This window comes from Lepisosteus platostomus, chromosome 3, assembly GCF_059453375.1.
Source record: "Lepisosteus platostomus isolate fLepPlt1 chromosome 3, fLepPlt1.hap1, whole genome shotgun sequence".
NCBI classification, from domain to species: domain Eukaryota; kingdom Metazoa; phylum Chordata; class Actinopteri; order Semionotiformes; family Lepisosteidae; genus Lepisosteus; species Lepisosteus platostomus.
Window position 1 is genome coordinate 72,350,358 of NC_142613.1, and position 19,089 is coordinate 72,369,446.

Genomic DNA, 19,089 nt, shown 5'->3' on the forward strand with positions numbered 1-19,089 from the left:
GTGCCATTACGATGGTTTCAAATCCTTGAGAAGCCTTCACTCATGGCTCAGAAACTAACACTCCCTTAAGCTCTGCTTGTTTCACACAAGCGCTGGGTTTTTTTTCCCCGATGTATCACTAAATCAACCGTGTTACTAATAACTGCAAGTCAAGAACATAATGACCACAATATGAAAAGCGATTTTCTTTTCTAATCAGGTGGAAAGCAGATGGCAGCTGCCAAACTTTCACGCCACTGACTACACCAGAAACAAGTAAAAGGTTCCTCCATATCACAACCGAAAAAAAACCTGAAAAATAACAAACCAACTGAGTCGTACAGGAGGCGAAAATATTAATAATCTTTGACAGATAGAACAGATTTGTACTGGTCATGAATGATACGCGAGAACACAGTGACTAATGAACCCTTCAGATAAATTTTCTGGAAAGCACAGTTTCAACATGCAGCTATTCAAATGTGTCTGTGCTTGGCTACCTAATGCACTGCAGTGTTACTGAGTCTGGATAAAAACAGCAAAGCTAAACGACGATCAGGAAAAATGCAAAAGTCCGCCCAAATAAAAAAAAGATTAAGTGGCTCAAGGAAATGTTATCTCCAACACGCCCACGCAGATCTTAGTTCTATGACAATCTGCGTCTAATAATGTAAATAAAGACATATTTGGCAAAAATGCCCTTTTTAAGCAGCCCTTAACAGAAAATCATATTCATGCAATATAATATGTATGAACATTACGACTGGAAAGGCTAATATGAGATTCTCTTTATGTAGCAGCAGTGCCTTTCAGAAACACAGAATACTGAAATGAAACAGCAGAAGAATGATGGATATGTAATGGGAAAAGAGAGCTAACACTGAACGCCTAGCATCACAAAGCTGCCAAGTACGCCTATTTATACCTTTACATTAAGCAACAGTGCTTTGTGATACCTCACAGTATTCCAGGGAATTAACACAAGGATTCAGACATGGCACTGCAGTGTGTGTGTGAGTAATGCAGAGTGCCAGAAAGAGGATTAGCTTTGTTAGTGTAACTCTCCACAAGTGGATTCAGTTCAAATCAACACGGCAAGTTTAATGGTTAAAATCTGGCTTAGATCTGCGTGAGGATATTCACCATCATCAGCCGCATGCATGTACAGTATATGTGCAAGCATTTAAAGCAATAAGCAAGATACTGGTCGATTAGCATCAGCATTAGTTTCACTTAGTCACAGTCATTAAAACCCCCCCTGGCTCCTGGATGGTCTGAAATTAAAGAATAAATCAAACCAGTGCAAATGCCAAGTGCACACCAGGCACACCAGGCTGGCGATCGTGGCTCTCAGGCTTCCCGTCCTGCTGGTTTGAGGTTGCGAAGACTGGGAGCTGTTCCAAACAGTGCCTCCTCAGCTCTCATCAATCGCTTCCTTATGTGTTACTGTCAGGGCTCTATGGCAACCACAAGCATTTTCATAATTCCCCATCAGGCCGTCGGATGCAGAAAACGGATCTCTGGAGTCCAGGCAGCCTCCTCTGTGTTTGAGCCACCATCATATTTTCTGAATCCTGCCCTGTCGGCTACCTGCTGTGTTTCAGAACAACGTCTGCTGCAGTATATGGATGACACTGCCTAACAGGAGAGGAAAAGGCCGCGGGTACTTTCACAGCGCTCGTGAAGATCAATCTGCAGCAGAACGGGACGGCAGTGAGCACCTCATCACTCTCTCTGAATCCACACCAGTTGAGCCACAAGTGATGGCCTGGGTTTCACAGCACCAGCGGGTTTTCAGGGTTTTCTTAACTGGTCTGCCTTCCGGCGGCATTTTCTGCACGTTTGCACACTGTCGAACAAGGAACGTTTCATTCTCCGTTACAATACGGAGTCTGGCTCTCCGTATTAAAATGATAACTGCCCAATTACTCTGACCCGTCTGAACCCAACTTGCAATGTCTGCCTTTTAATGTCATTTACAAATGACTGAGTGATTCCAGACAGGTGCAGAACAGCTACTAGCAGTATTAAAAATGGGAAATCTAAGCTGCTTTCTTTTTCTCTAGGAACCATATTGTCTTATCACATTCTAATTTCACAAGACAATTTGAAATACTACTTCTCATTTATGTGCTTCCCTGGCTCTTTTCTAGGCTCTTCAAAAACCAAAATCTCTCCGATTACAGTCGTTCTAGAAATACAGAAATCGCAGGCACAAAAGGGAATTTTCATGACATTCATATGCTCCTAGAAAATCAATGTAAAAAACAACTGAAACGTATTATAACTGCATCATTTTCAATCTAATGGACGCAAGGTGCACTGAGAGGAAGCAGATGAAGGATGGAAGTAACGCTAATAAACTGAAATAAACTAAAAATAAACTATGGGAGTGCTTCTCTAAGCAACAGTAAAAAAGGTTCCTTTGATGTAGATGTATACAACTTAAGACAATAAGCAATGAAGGTTAATAAAGTAAAACTGCATAAACTAGGTGCATTTTTTATTATGCATAACCATTTCAGAAGAACACGTGTAAATCATTCTAAATGCTGGTTTTAAATACAATACATAGCAGGACATCAGCTATATAATACTGCTTGTGGAAACAGTGCTAGAAACAACAAAGCAGCTCAAAGGCAATTCATTTACCATTCTAATACCTTCCGTGAGAACATGAGAAAGGTCAGAGATACGAGAGGGCTCAATGGATAGTTTAGTAGCTCAGCCAGTCCATCACAGTGCACAAACGGATACAAACCCATACCCTCACACTGTTCACTGTTGAAAGTATGTCATTGGACTGTGGGAGCACCCCGCAGCCCCGAAGGAAACCCACGCAAACACGGGGAGAACATACAAACTCCACACAGACAGCACCCCAGTATTTGATCCCAGGGCCCCGGTGCTGTGAGGCAGTCATGCTCACGAGGCACAGGGGCACAGTGGTTAGAGTCATCGATGTTACATTTTATTTGCATATATATTAAGTGTCAGCTCAATCCGCAATTTTATCGCAACATTTTGGTAACACCCTTGCCACGGTTCCTGTATGCCACTCCCACTAGTTTAGGATTACCAGCAATTCAGAGGAGTTCTCGAACTAGAAGATGAATTATCTAGGCACAAAATGACCTTAATGAGCCACACAATTAGTAGAGAGGATTCTGGCTGTGTGTGATAAAAGGGGTTCACGTCATTTCAGAATGAACACACGTCCCTCAGGCAGGGAGTGACTTTCAAGCAAAGACTCAACCATGAAGACCAAGGACTGTTCAAAGGACATAAGGAAGAAAAAAAGTGCAGATCGGGAGAAGGACAGAAAAATAGGAAAGTCTCTGAATATTTCTGTGCGCACAGTCCACCCAACCATCAAGAAATGGAATGTGCATCATACCACCCAGGCACTGTCAAAATCAGACTATTCCTCCACACTGAGCAGCTGGGCAAGGAGCAAACTGGTGAGGGAGGCCACTGTGGGGCCAACGACAGCTACAGAGTTCAATGGCAGATAAGGGAGAAAATCAGTCAACAATATGCAAAACACAAAATTAGCCTGTCAGGGTGAGGAGAACGAAAGCACTAGAAATGTGCCATCTCGATGCTGCATGGAGTTTGCAACAAAGCACCTGAATGGATCCGCAAAAACATGGCAGAAGGTGTTGTAGTCCGATAAGACCAAATTGGATTAGCCTTCATGTTTGTTTAAAGCGTGACGTTTGGCACAAGCCCAGCACAGCACATCTCCCAGCCGTGCGTGGCTGTCGCTGTCTCATACCATGGGGATGCATCACTTAAACAAGGGCCGGAGAGCTTGTTAGGACTGAAGGAAAAATGAATGGAGCACAGCACAGGCAAATACATGAGGAAAACCGGTGTCAGTCAGTGATTTTTTAAGAAAGGCTACACTGGCGAGGCTTGAAGATATGTAATCAAAAGTGCTCAAGTGGCCCACTTGAAGTTCTGACTTGAATCCTATTGAGAATCTGTGGACTAGAAAACTTGAAAACTCCTGTCCAGCTATCCGCAAGCCACCTGAGAGAGCTGGAGCAAAACCTGCACCAAGCAAGTGTGTAAAATTAGCAGAAACATACTCAAAAAGAGTGCTGCTTAAGTGAATACACATTTCAGGTTTTTCTATTTCTAATTTTTACAGTAAATGTTATTTACTGTGACTTGTTTTAACATACTAACAAGTCTTCAGACAGAGTATTCATATTTTGAATAAAATCTTAAATTTAAAAAGTGTGTATGAATCATAGGACACAATGGGACAACTTAGGGTCTGAATACTTTTGTAAGCCTTGTATGCACAGTACATTATCTTGGACCATGGCTTTTGATTTGACATCCTTTTATGAGAGACCTTCTCAAACATTTTCTGGAACTAAATCATGTCATATGTTTTAGTTTTCTCTAATGTCCTTGTTGCATGTTTTAAGGATTCATGGAAATTAGACATGACCTTCTCTTTCTTTCTAAACCCACGTTGACAGTCTCTTAAAATAGCCTTGTTTTCTAAGCATTCTTTTATTTTAGCTCCAACTTCCATTTCCATAAACCAGCAAAACTGATTGAACTGTAGTTTCCCGGTTCAGGGTCTTACTTTTTCAGGATTAGCGTCATGCTTGTGATTTTCCAAACTGTGGGTTCTGTGCCCATTACAGATGAGAGCAGAAATATGTTGGACAGGGGTCTATAACTAACATTTCTCATTTCCTTGAATACAATTGGGAAAATACCATCAGGCCCAGAGCCACTCACCATAGAAATGCAATCAGACCGGAAGCTTGATTCACCTGTGCGCTATTACTATCTTGCCCGTCTCAGGTGAATCAGGCTGTTTGCTATAACTGTGCTCTGGGCTCTGGAATAGACTTTAGACTCTAAGCCCCTCCAGTCCCGAATATCCTGTGTTCCCTAGCTTGTGCTTCGTTTGGACCTGTGACCTTGACTTATCACCCACATGCTTCATACTTCCTCTGTGGTGACTCCGCCTGGACCCAGCTTGTTTATTTACGACTATGCCTTTGGATTCCCCTTGTGATTCGACGCAGCGTCGTGCCACAACTGAACTCCTGCGTCACCCTGACCACAGTCCCTCGGATTCTCCCTCGTGCTTGTGCGCTGTGTCAACATGATTACGAACTTGGCACGGCCCCTGCTGTCAACCCTGAATTGCGTTTGCCTGTTTCGCAGGTCTGCCTGCACTGTGCTGGTCTGCGTGCTGCTTTCACGACGCTTGCCTGCTACAGACACGGTGCTGTTGGCTCACGCTACTGGATACCTGCCTGTGTTTGCCCACTGCACTTGGGTCCCCCTTACAATACACAGGCTGCTTCACAATTCCATCTCAAGCAGCTCTACATAACAGTATTGACTGGAAAAGTGCTCCCACGTCTACTGCTCTTTTACCACTGTGATGCTAGTAAAAGTGCTCTCTCTTGGCAATTTAAATATATTTTCTTAGCTGCACCTGTACACCTGTAGCTCTTTATACTCTTAATCGATATCTGAATCATGAACCCTTTTATGCTCACTTCCATCTGATTCTTTTTTCTTGATATTTCCATTAAACCATTAGGCCACACTTCCCCGGACTTCACTGTTTTACAAATGAATTCCAAATCACGGTTTTCAAGTGTACCCGTCCTTCTTGATTTGACTCAGTATCCATCTGTTCCCAGTTCACATCGCGTAACCTCTGCCTCATTCCTTCCATCTGTTTTTCTAAAATTATAAACCCTCATTTTGGACTCACATTTTCGGAGATTTAAAGTACCCATCAAAAGATTTCATATTACTGTCACAATTATTCAGTGGTTCTCTCATGTCCATTACCATAATTATATCCTAGCTGTTTCAAAAGATTACGGCAATAAGAGCACCATGCCTAGCTTAACTGTGTTAAGAAGCAATTTCTCAATTTCCATCTCCACTTCAGTTCCTGTAGTCGCCATCACAATATCCCAATATATGAATGGCAAGTCGAAATCTGCTGATAATATACCGCCTCCTATGCTACATACTTTCCTGATCTCGCCAAACAGTAAGTTGCTTGTACCCACATCTGTGGTAGGTGCTCTGTAGCACACAGCATGGCACCTATTGATAAGCCCTTTGAAGTTCTATTTGTATCCATATAGGTTTTAAAGAGCCTGTACTCTTGTGTTGCAATTCTCTAGATTGCAGACAATTCTTACATAGAGCCACACACCATAACCTCTTCTGTTCATGCTGTCTTTCTGAAGAAGTGTGTACTCACTTATTTATATTAGTCCCCTCATCCTTACCTAACCATGTTTCATTAAATCTTACAATGACTAGCAAAAGTATTCACCCCCTGGGATTTTTTCATATTTTACTGTGTTACAATATAGAATTATAATGCATTTATTTGGGATTATTCGCTATTGATCAACACAAAACATTTCAAAGTAATTTATGGGATATGGTTATTAAAAAGCACCAATCAGGGCATAAGCAAATGTCCAAGGCATTACATATCCCCCCAGGCACAGCAAAGTTCATATAGAAACTGTGAAGAACAGGGTGTCTTCAAAAACTGAGTATCCAGGTGAGAAGAGCACTAATCAGGGAGGCCACCAAGAGGCCTGTGACAACTCTTAAAAAGAACTACAAAAAAGTCTTCCATGGCTGAGATAGGAGAAACTGTGCATATGGCAACTGTCTTGGTGCCATTAGCTACCCTTACATGCAGAAAAACAGAAAAGCGTACCAGATTAACCAATGATCAACAAACAACAAGCTACACTCCTTTCCCCAGGTACCTTGGAGTAATCTGACCTCAAAATGAAAGCCACCACCAACTGCAGTAGAAGATCACCCTCTAAATTGTGCCACTGTGTCATAAATTGCTGTCACTCTACAGCTTGGTGGGATTGTCCTGTTGACCAGCGTCAGTCCCTGCCATTTGCCAAGAGAGCTCTTATGAGCTATTTTCTCTAATGTCTGGCTTTCAAAATGTTTTGCCTCATTTTTAAATGCTATTTCAAACTGTCACTATGCATGAACAGCACTGTTCTGAGGCTACGTGACTGACTTCACAATCTGCTACAGGCTGTTATGAATTCAACGGAATATTACCTATTCAGCATAAGTTTATGTTATGTCGGGTTTTTTTTTAAAAAGCATTGACATTTCAAGTTTTTCTTTTCATCATTGATGCTATTACCATGTACCCTTAAGTTTCTCTTTCTTTTGCCATGAACTAATATCACAAAACAAAAGACACCCAAAAAACAATGAGGAAAAGCTGAAGATCGTCATACTCACATTAAATTTGACAATGTCATATATCAGGTATCTTGGAACTGGCTGTCCATTAACCTTGTCAATGATCATCTCCTACGGAGAAAATACAAAGCAAAAGACATTAGAAATCATTTTCAGTTCATAACAGTTCTGTCACCTTGAAACATCTCAGGAGGCAACCAGGCCTACAACCAATCCGAACCAAGCGCATAGAAGTATGTATGGAAAACAGAACAAAAATAACCTTCCATGTATAATTTACAAATGTAAAAAAAGCAGGAGTATTTGATCCATGCTTCAAACGAAAGGTCCATATTACTGAGCTCTGTAGTCATTTTATAAACTTCTGCTTAATGCTGAAAGGCAAAAGGTTGCCGCTGGCAATATCCAGTGTATTTTTTCTTGTGAGAATGCTGCCGCTCTGTAAAACAGCCCTTTCTGGACAGTGCAGAGCTACTGTCATTTGATGTGGTACATGATTTTTGTTGGGGTGGCATATGAAACTGCTCTGTGGTGGGAATTTCACTCATAAAAACCTCAACTGGTGTTTAACAGAAGGAACAAACAGGTACATAAGCAAATTAAAAAAATCATTCCGAGCAGCGGGCTCTGCTAAGCTCTTCCATCAATTCTAAGAGGGAGAGCAAAATAAAAAATAGCCAGAGCTTGTATAATTCTGCTACAGGATCAAACATTTCCAAGTTCAGTTAATCGATACGCATCTTTTTCACAAAAGGCCTGGCTGTTTCAATTCATAGCCGGGGCTTGAAAGATCACAATCAATGCTCCAGTAAGGATTGAAGCTCCAGGACAGCACAGCACAACCTGGCACGTAGGTGCAGGCCGATTCAACAGCACTGAAGACCTAGAGCAGAGGGAGGGGACAGCACTGGAAAATTCCCAGGGAGATTCACCTTCTCAGCAAACGCTCGGATTTTATTGCCTGCAGATCAAAGAACTCTTCAACCCATAGAAGGTGAAATGGAAAGTGACATGTTGCATTGGAAACATTAAACTGACAATAAGGGACACCTTAATACAATTTATTTTCTTTTATGTGTTTTTAATTGCTTGATTTCATTGCTAGGTGATATCTGTAACCGTCCTTGTGTGTAAAACTCATAACGTAATTTAATATAATCAAAGATAGTTTTAGCTGCCATATAGGAACTGATTTAGATCTTGGTTTTGGGCTGTTCTGGCTATAGCCATGGGCTCTGCAAGCCAGTCTGCCACATTGAGGGCAGTAGGCAGGTTCAGACGGGAGGAAGGACGGTGACTGGGTCCGGCCCGTTCATGCCCACCACGACAGAACGCACAGCTGCCTCCTGGAGCGAACACCTCTGTGAAGAGCTTTTCCTGAAAGTTTAAATTGTTTGACCTCATCAAAGAATAATCTCGAGAACATTTTTACTATCAAACTTGCATACATGTACTCGCGCTCTCCCACCAAAATACTGATGGCCAGTCGGCTGGCAGAGGCAATAACACCTAAATTACAGCATATCTACATGAGATGCTGGCAGCAGTTCTGCAGCTGTTTGCAGGCAGAACTCATCACCTCTTCTGGTGCTTTTCAACCTACCAACTAATGCCTTAAGACTGTCTGAACTCATGTGGTAGACAGGTCTGCCTAGGTCTATGTACAAGGGACCAATAAACATGCCTCAATTCCACCTTGTCTCCATAACACATCACACTGAGGAACCCAGGAACAATTTTGCAGAATTTCCTACCAAAAAAGTAGAAAATAAAAAGAAAAAAGGTTCAGCTGTGGAGCCTCCTTCAGGTGTGAGGCAGAGAGAGGAAGGGAGCAGGAATATAAAGCAAAGGAGAAAGGACACAGCTGCAGAGAGTGGGCACGGAGCAGGTGAGAAAGTGTCCAAATGAAAGGAGATCTGGGGGAAGGTGTGAAAGTCTGAAATCTGGAAATAATTAGATCTTTTTTAAATGTGTTATATCCCCACTACCTTTATCCCCCCCCCACGTGAACTAACCTTTATTTATTGCTTTGCAGCCAATACACGTCGGCGCACCTACCTACTTAAACACTTGAGGACCAGGTCTGCTACTACTTTACAGCGCGTACAGAGAAACAAGTTTGGCCTTTCAAAGTACTTCAGACAGGATGAGTAACTCCTGCAGAACTAGCTCAGGTTGTACACAAACAGGTCTGAAGCTACATACTAAATGACTATCAGTACTGTTGGTTTCTTGCTCTTTCTGAGCAAACAACTATGTCTCCAGGAAAACGACACAATCTGACACACCAGCAGAAGTGTGAGCACAGGATTCTTAGTTTAAATCTTATTAGTAACCTCAGTAAACCACTTTAACAGAATGTCAGCATAAGATGCAAGGTGCTGATGGCAACCTCCTAGAGAGACTATATTCTCCTGCAGAACAATAAGTATATGAAATAATGGAGCAATTTAGAAGCATTCCATTGCCCATTTTTATTTCATTTTTTTTGTTCCACATGTTCGGGAAAGCTTTTTTTTTTAATTGGTAAAATAATAAGAGCCTCCCCTTCGAGCAGGACTCGTTTTAAAGCAGAAATGTTCCACAGCACTCTTACTTCTCTGGCTCTTTCACAGCATCGGGCAGTCGTAGAACAGGACTGCAACAGCTTATACTACACTTGAACCAGCGATAGAAGGCGCGAGAGTGTGCTGGAGTGACAATTAAAGGTGTGATGTTTATAAACATTTTCGGTGCAGACGGCCTGCAAAGTTGAAAGTCAATACGACTGACAAACCGTGGGGTTTCTCGCGATTAAAATGTAATTTTTAGTTTATCCACTCATCAGCAGAAAGCCAGCCTATCACTCCATCGGAGGGTACACAGACACAAGAACAACTGAGAGACCCTTATCTCAATTACCTTGTCTTTGGGAAGTTTGGCAAAATCCTACATAAAGAAGGAAAGGAAAGGCAAACTCCACTCAGACAGCACCCCTGCCTGAATAGAAACAAAGACCCAGGAGCACTGGCTATCGCACTGCCTGCGATAGGTTTAAATTTCCCAGAAGTTAAAGACTTGAGAGGAGAGTTTATCCTAATAACCTAAGCAGTTTAGCAGCCTTGTAGCAAGTCACACAAGGAACTCAAGCAACATTTTCTAACCAGGGCTGTAGATTACAATGTAATACATTTCTGGCTAAATAGTGTTTTACAGTGCCTTGCGAAAGTATTCGGCCCCCTTGAACTTTTCAACCTTTTGCCACATTTCAGGCTTCAAACATAAAGATATAAATTTTTTATTTTATGTGAAGAATCACCAACAAGTGGGACACAATTGTGAAGTGGAATGAAATCTATTGGATTTTTGAAACTTTTTTAACTAATAAAAAAATGAAAAGTGGGGCGTGCAAAATTATTCGGCCCCCTTGCGTTAATACTTTGTAGAGCCACCTTTTGCTGCGATTACAGCTGCAAGTCGCTTGGGGTATGTCTCTATCAGTTTTGCACATCGAGAGACTGAAATTCTTGCCCATTCTTCCTTGCAAAACAGCTCGAGCTCAGTGAGGTTGGATGGAGAGCGTTTGTGAACAGCAGTTTTCAGCTCTTTCCACAGATTCTCGATTGGATTCAGGTCTGGACTTTGACTTGGCCATTCAAACACCTGGATACGTTTATTTGTGAACCATTCCTTTGTAGATTTTGCTGTATGTTTGGGATCATTGTCTTGTTGGAAGATAAATCTCCGTCCCAGTTTCAGGTCTTTTGCAGACTCCAACAGGTTTTCATCCAGAATGGTCCTGTATTTGGCTGCATCCATCTTCCCCTCAATTTTAACCATCTTCCCTGTCCCTGCTGAAGAAAAGCAGGCCCAAACCATGATGCTGCCACCACCATGTTTGACAGTGGGGATGGTGTGTTGAGGGTGATGAGCTGTGTTGCTTTTACGCCAAACATATCGCTTTGCATTGTGGCCAAAAAGTTCGATTTTGGTTTCATCTGACCAGAGCACCTTCTTCCACATGTTTGGGGTGTCTCCCAGGTGGCTTGTGGCAAACTTTAGACGAGACTTTTTATGGATATCTTTGAGAAATGGCTTTCTTCTTGCCACTCTTCCATAAAGGCCAGATTTGTGCAGTGTAAGACTGATTGTTGTCCTATGGACAGACTCTCCCACCTCAGCTGTAGTTCTCTGCAGTTCATCCAGAGTGATCATGGGCCTCTTGGCTGCATCTCTGATCAGTCTTCTCCTTGTCTGAGCTGAAAGTTTAGAGGGACGGCCAGGTCTTGGTAGATTTGCAGTGGTCTGATACTCCTTCCATTTCAAGATGATCGCTTGCACAGTGCTCCTTGGGATGTTTGAAGCTTGGGAAATCTTTTTGTATCCAAATCCGGCTTTAAACTTCTCCACAACAGTATTACGGACCTGCCTGGTGTGTTCCTTGGTCTTCATGATGCTCTCTGCGCTTTCAACAGAACCTTGAGACTATCACAGAGCAGGTGCATTTATACAGAGACTTGATTACACACAGGTGGATTCTATTTATCACCATCAGTCATTTAGGACAACATTGGATCATTCAGAGATCCTCGCTGAACTTCTGGAGTGAGTTTGCTGCACTGAAAGTAAAGGGGCCGAATAATTTTGCACGCCCCACTTTTCATTTTTTTATTAGTTAAAAAAGTTTCAAAAATCCAATAGATTTCGTTCCACTTCACAATTGTGTCCCACTTGTTGGTGATTCTTCACATAAAATAAAAAATTTATATCTTTATGTTTGAAGCCTGAAATGTGGCAAAAGGTTGAAAAGTTCAAGGGGGCCGAATACTTTCGCAAGGCACTGTAAGTTGCTGAGTTTCAAAACTTTTAAGACTGTCAAAGTTCTACATTAAGAAAAACAAAAATCTTAAAATAACCTAAAAGGTACTGTTTGTGTTAACTGTCATGGCATTTTCTGTATGTTTTCTGTGTGTAATTCTATAACACATGTTGTAATGAGGTCTTACAATCACCTCAGAGAAAGTAACCCTTCCACCAGTTTATGGGAGTCCAGCAATGTCAACCACAGAAAAACAACGCAAAAATACAGTGAACATGAACAGAGATGCGTTCCTTTCTAACCACCTTGTCATAATATAGTACAAAAAACGAATACAAGGGAATTGAAGCCCGATGTAACAAACCACCAAGCAACTGGGCCTGAACTACCTTACAAGTTCTCCTGCCTTAAAAGGGGTCATCTCGGGAAAGTTACCTTCCACAAATGATGAAAATGGCATACTTTTTCAGTTTTCCTCTTCACTAAGCCCGGGGTTAAAAATAGAAATGGTCTACCAAGAATATAAATCCCCAAAAAAGCTCAGAAGACAGTCACTTACCCCATCCAGCAACGTGTTTGAAAGATGAATGCGAGGATCCTTACGAAAAGGAAACTCCAGATTCGCTATATGAAACACGGAGTTGTCCCTATCAATCATGTACACCTCGTTTCTCCCATCAATCAGCATCATGTACCTGCAGGAGAGAAGAAAAAAAGCCCAAAGTCCAATGTTTAATATAGCAAAAGTCATGGTTTACCAATTAACCCCACAATATCAACCTCCCTACTTTTCTAGTACAGCTGCAAATGGAATATTTTCTAGATAGTGACGTCTGAACCTGCGTTATCTCCAACAGCATGTGATGAAACACCTAAAAGAGGCATTTTGAAGTTTGCAATGCTGCTTCGGATCGACACAGAAGTTATCAAAAATTATCTTTTGCAATTTGAAACTTTTTCAATTTGTGAGGACGAGATAAGAGACAGGGAAAACTTTTAGCTTTTTTCCTCCTTGCACAGCTTTCTATGAGAATTCAGATTAGCATGCATAATGGGCCTCAGATTCACAAAAGAATAATATCTTACTTCAGTGGGGGGAAAAAAGAACATTGGAATTGTGTATTTCTGACATAACTTCACTGCTGTCATAAAAAATTACACTTCTGCAAAGAAAACGTCAGTATAAAATGCGTTCTGTCATCGAGCTACCAAGTTCACTACCTCTAACATTATACTGTTTATTCACCCTTCGAAAACAGTCCCTATACTGTGAGAAGAGATTAGTTTAGAGATTAACTCTCCTCTCTCAGAAGAGAGATTAGCTCTCCTCTCACAGTCTGTTCCCATTACCTTCCAAGGATCTGAAGAAATGAAGCATTGAACACAACACACAATGCAGTGCCCTCCAGATTTCTTCATCCCCTTGATGGAGCAGCAGGAGCAAGAAACATCACACAGCAGAATGAGTTACGAGCTGGATAATGCGTCTCACTTAAAACAGTTCTACTAATGTTATGATGCAATCATAATTCCACTGTGCAAAGCCATGTGTCATCAATATTTAAATAAATTCCAGAAAGCAACGGGGTGACATTTATTCACACCTCGAAACATTCCTTTAAATAAAATTCAACAAAAAACTACAGCAACATTTTTTTTTCTTTTGTTAAGTACAGTGGATGCCTCTGGCACTGTACAGAGGCTTCTGCAGGTTTCTGGCTGCCTTATATATATAAGGAGGTAAATGGAAAACATTCTACACTGTCACGCCTCATCGTGATTAAGGTCAGAGAGCTCTTCACAGACTGAAGGCAGTCGCTGACCTGAACAAGCTGGGGGGTGGCAAGACAAGAAGCCACAAAAATGAATCTACCACATCCCCTGAAGTGTCCATTATTAAGGCATTTAAGGATACTGGTATAGGGGCCATCCTGCTAAGAAGTGGACACGAGTGTATTTTGCCACCACAGGCTGTAAAACAAGTGGTGTATTGAAGTCAACTGTAAGTCCAAAGGCAGCTGAATCTCTCCAATACACAATGGCACTTTCAGGATACAAAACGTCAAACCTACCACTCTTAAGTCATCTGAATGAAGGAAGATGTCTCTTCTGGGGCCGAATCGCACTCAGAACTTGCCTAACAATCTGACTTAAACTAAAACAATGTCTTATGGTCGCGGGAAATGAAAAGCTGTTTTTCTTTATATGTCCCTCAGCGTTTTTTTTGGTGTAAAAAAAAAAGGTGAAGCTCATATTAAGAAAATATGCATGCTCGGTGTTATGTTTTCGGGTTGTTTCGTGGCTACCGGTCTCAGCCCAGGTTAAAGGGAAATCATGAACTCCAACTCATACCCAAACATTATCTATCAGAAAGTTCAAGCTTTGTTGAAAATGGACATTTCAGCATGTTAGTAACCCAAGAAGTACACCCAAATCGTCAGAGGAATTGTTTGACATTTTAACTGCGCGCTAAATGTGCTCAACTGGCCATCTCCGTACCTGCATTCAATTAAAATTAGAACTTGGGGTTCTAATTAAAGATATCTCTCCGCTTCAGGTCAGAAGGGCAATTCTACATAGAGGAATGTTCAGGTTTCCCTTTGAGGGACCAGAAACCCTTAGCACATGACAGGAGATATCTAGGCCATATCAATCCTGGCAAGGAGGATTTACAAAATCCTAAGTACAGGGAAGTGAACAAATGTGACTCTCGTAATTATTACTTTACTGTCAAGAAAACTTCAAAATACTGCATGACCGTGCACTGTGTGGTGAAATCTTTCTGTTATTTTGAGTTCGCTATTCCTATATCATCAATGGCAGCAAATGGAATACATTTAGAAGGGACTTTGAAGGCAATTCCAAAGTTAAATTGCAAGAGACTTACTGTAAGATTCCTTTCTAAAGGAGACTACACTGATTAACCCACACTGGCTGTCTAACAGAGAAGAGAAGAACGGTACACAGCATGACAGTGAAAGTGTCTATCTTAATCATTTTAAAACCTTAAACCCCATCACAGCACACTGAAAAACCTACAGTATACTGTATGTCTTCATCAAGTATATGACAACTGTGAAAATGTTTCAAGGAGATCTTAGCCTCTTGAAAGCTTAATGTCGTAAACAACTGTTAAGACTATTACAGAATTTGAGCTATTTTTTTTTTTTTTACCAAAGCAACGTTATTACTGTCAATTTAAAAGGTTTGGCTCGGTAAACATATTACGTTAAGAGCAAAAAGAATTAAATGTTATCTAAAGTAACAATGATAAAACCTGATCTACAGAGCTCAGCAGTAATGAACACGTCATTCAGTGCGTATCGAAGTTTTATTCACAGGGCCACAGAATCCAGCCCACAACTGAAGATTTTTGTGGGGGCTCGGTCTGAACGGACTGCCTCGCACCCTCAGAGGAAGTAGGATTAAGGGGACTTTTTTCAGTGTGAGCAGCTGGCTATTGGTTCTACTGGTCAGTTCAAAGTGTCCCAGGTGAGGTGCTTACACAGTTCTCTGTGAGAGCTGTCTTGCATTTTTTTTGCAAGAATGTTTTATTTTCTTCTCTGATTGTAACTGATTAGGGTTAAGGGAATATTGTTTTGCATACATGTGAATTATTTTTCTTATTAGGGGAAACTTATTGGGAGTGGGCGATGGTCCTCCATTAAAGAACACAATTAAGGACTTCTCCTCTGTCTTTCCACTGTTACCTAGCAGATGGTATTTATTCTTTATAAATTGAAGACATTACTTCTTCTCCCAGACTTGGATTCATATACACATGACTAATGCTTCTATTCTGCCCTGGAATGTATGCAGGCTGAATTCTTTCACCAAATGTGCTCTTTAGATATTCTGCAAAGGAGACATACAGACATGCATTGTATCACCACAATACGAGACTCACATACAACTCAGCAAGAAGCCTGCAGATTTGCTAGAATTACTTTGTGGCAGCCTCCTCTTCTGCATGGAACAAGACAAACAGGGCTTAATTGTATAGCAAAGCAATTTTCAATTTCTATATGGGGGTCAGAGGTGATAAACCAAGGAGAGTAGTACATTTGAAAACTAATATTTCAGGCAGATTACAATTGGTTTTGCTTCAATTTATGCTCCTACAACATTCAAACCATGGTTTTTTTTTAACCTCCTGTCAAAATCCCTGTTGAAACTTGCTGAAAAGGTTATAAGAAAGGAATTAAATTCACCGGTAAGACATCATGCAAAATTTCTTATATTAAGACCTAGACAAAATGACTATTCTCAATGCAGTCAATCCAGTCATGTACTAGCTTTGAGATACTTCAGTAATGAATATTTTGCAAGTATTCCTGCCATTAGATTGCCACAGAGGGAATTAGTCAGATCCCATGCAGACAAATTGAGTATTTTACCTGTTTTACTCAAAATGATATATTCTTTTAATTGCATCAGGGTAGTTTAAAAGATTAAGAGAGTTTATAAGATTTATTCATTCTCTTCCCATTGCCTTGTCTTTCTAGTACAGAAGCAGCTGTGCCTGTCTGAGCTGAAGCTAATAAAGACAGGCCTGGACATGACAATGGACGCTGATGGCACCCCTCTGGATTTTTACTGTACTTTGTGGCTCCTATTAGTCCACTTTTGCTTCATACTATAAATACTGCCATTAAAGAAGGTTATTTCCAGAAGGGTGTTAATATTGCATTATATCCCTCTTAGTAAAAGATGATCAAATATTTTTACCATCTTTTATGATACCAATTGTACAAGAAACAAGGGAAGTATTTGTAGACCAATAAGTCTAACCTCTTTTACATACAGGATTACAGGGTTGTACAGTACAGGGTTGTCAGTGTGGTAGCAAGAGGCTTTAAGATGGATTTAGAAAAGGCACATCTTGCTTAACGACCTTGTTAGAGTTCTGTGAACTAGGAACAGTTGTAAAGGATACAAACAGAGCATACTGTATTGTATATTTAGAATCTCGAGGCTTTTGATCAAGTTCCTCATAAAAAATTAAACTGCTGGTAGCAGGTCATCCAAGGCAATGCACGTACAGTCAGTTCTTCTATATGCGTGCTCTAACAGTGGAAATTGGATGCAACGATGGATTTATCACTACCACTATATTTCTACAATGAAGCTGCAAGTTGGGTATAAGCGGATCAAGCACACGGAAGACAGTCACGATGGAATGTGTCTCCATGTGCAGCGTGGTAAGTCAATGGAAAATTACGTTTCAGAAACATTTCCGTAGGGTACAAACGCTTTGAGGTAAAGCGAACCTCTCCCTATTACTACATTTCCCTATTGCTTTGGCGACGAAGGCTGAAGCACACTGCAGTGTTACCTGTCCTTTGTTTTCTTACGTTTTCTTGCTTGTATTCAATTAACCAATATTACAGCGTCAAAACACTCTTTCCATAACAAAAGACATAAGAACATTGATATTCATACTGGGTGTTTTCTGTACATCTCCCCCTTATTCAAATATCCTCCCAGCTAGCCTGAAAACAGACCAAATGCTTAAAATATTAGGGAATACTTTTAAACCTGGAGATGTCTCAGGAGCACCAAATTTTACCCGCCAGCGTATTTCACCAATGATGCACTAGAATAACCAAACAGATCACTCCGATTAAAGACAAAGTCCACATCGTCCTGCAGGGAAAGGTCAGAATGCCCACTGCAGAGTTAGCACATATTTGTGATGTGGTCTCATTAAGAAACAGATGTCCGAGGGGGACTGGTCCGCACCCTGAAGGGCATTAACAAGCCAGCCTTCAGCCCACTATTAAACATGTGCATGTCTGAAAAGATAAGGGATCAGCACGGCTAGGACAAGCTGAATGAGCACGCACACTGGCAAGATGGATGCAAAGCCAAACAAAATCCTATTTACATTCCATCTGAATGATAATACAATTTGGTAACAAAGAACGGCTTACAATTTCTGACACAGCAGCTACCGCGTACTTGACAGAAATGAAAGGCAGCTCTGGTGTGCCACAAACTGGAGCAGAGAAATAAGGACCTCCTGGCTTCCCTGCTTGAGCGCCATCATTAACACCCCTCACAGTCAGAAAGCACTGTCTTTCACTGCCTACTGTTGGCCAGGCACTTCATCAACTTAACAGCAAGGGATTTCATGTGCCCCGTTTAAATCCTGCCTGGGTTCAGCTGCGATGTTTCAGGAGGAGAAATTGATACCCCATTATCTAGAACTGAAATGTGGAGCTCTAACCAAACTTCTCCCTTCCAGGGGCCAAAATGCAATATAGAAATTACATTTCCAAATGGAAGCATAATTTGGCTTGCTTAGAAAGCAGGCCACTTAAGACTGAAAAGGCCAGTATGTACATATGCATTAATGAAGGAACCTTGACATTTTAATGACTAGTTCTGTAACAGTTTCTCCCACTGCACACAGGGGGGGAAAAAAGGTTAATTATTCTAATCAGCACATCACAAACAGACATGCTAATTTAAACTCATTAGCCCGATTCAACAAATTAGTAAAAATCACACAAGAACGCCACGTATCCCTGATTGCAGATCATCATTTTTGAGATAGGAAATGAACAGTAGTGCAGACATCCTGTCTTTGTGTTAACACTTTGCATGCAGTCAGAAAATCTCTCATGCAGGGGCTTGCTTTTCTAGGGAGTTTCCTTGCACTGATCACTTACCTATTTTAAATGAGTTACTAATCAGCCTCTCTGCTGTCCATACTAAACTTCACACATCAGAGTTTCCTAGGGTACACAGACTCAAACACATACATATAGACGTATAGCCAGTGTCACAGCTACCTGGCCCACAGCCACCTGCAGTGCTGATTATACCCCTCTGCCACACCCTGCCCTCCATCTTGAAATATACCAGGTTGTGCTCAATATCACCAAGATATGGCACCCCACCACAAAATCCAGGAGAGATCACAAACACCTCGTACAAAATCACTTATACCAAGGATTCCCAGTCATATGCAGTGAAGAAATATCCAAACAGGTTTAATTTGAGAGCAAGATGTACTGCAACTGCCACAGTTTGCTAGGAGGAAAGCAACA

General features: G+C 41.2%; 1 protein-coding gene across 1 annotated transcript in view; it reads right to left on the reverse strand.

Moving 5' to 3' along the window:
• The window catches only part of rngtt (RNA guanylyltransferase and 5'-phosphatase), a 169,105-nt gene that overhangs the window by 106,417 nt on the left and 43,599 nt on the right, over positions 1-19,089 (reverse strand). The window contains exons 9-10 of the mRNA XM_088626745.1: positions 12,594-12,729; positions 7,276-7,347 (exon numbers count right to left, since the gene is read on the reverse strand). Of these exons, the coding sequence (XP_088482871.1) occupies positions 7,276-7,347; positions 12,594-12,729 (208 nt within the window). The remainder of the gene's footprint in view (positions 1-7,275; positions 7,348-12,593; positions 12,730-19,089) is intronic.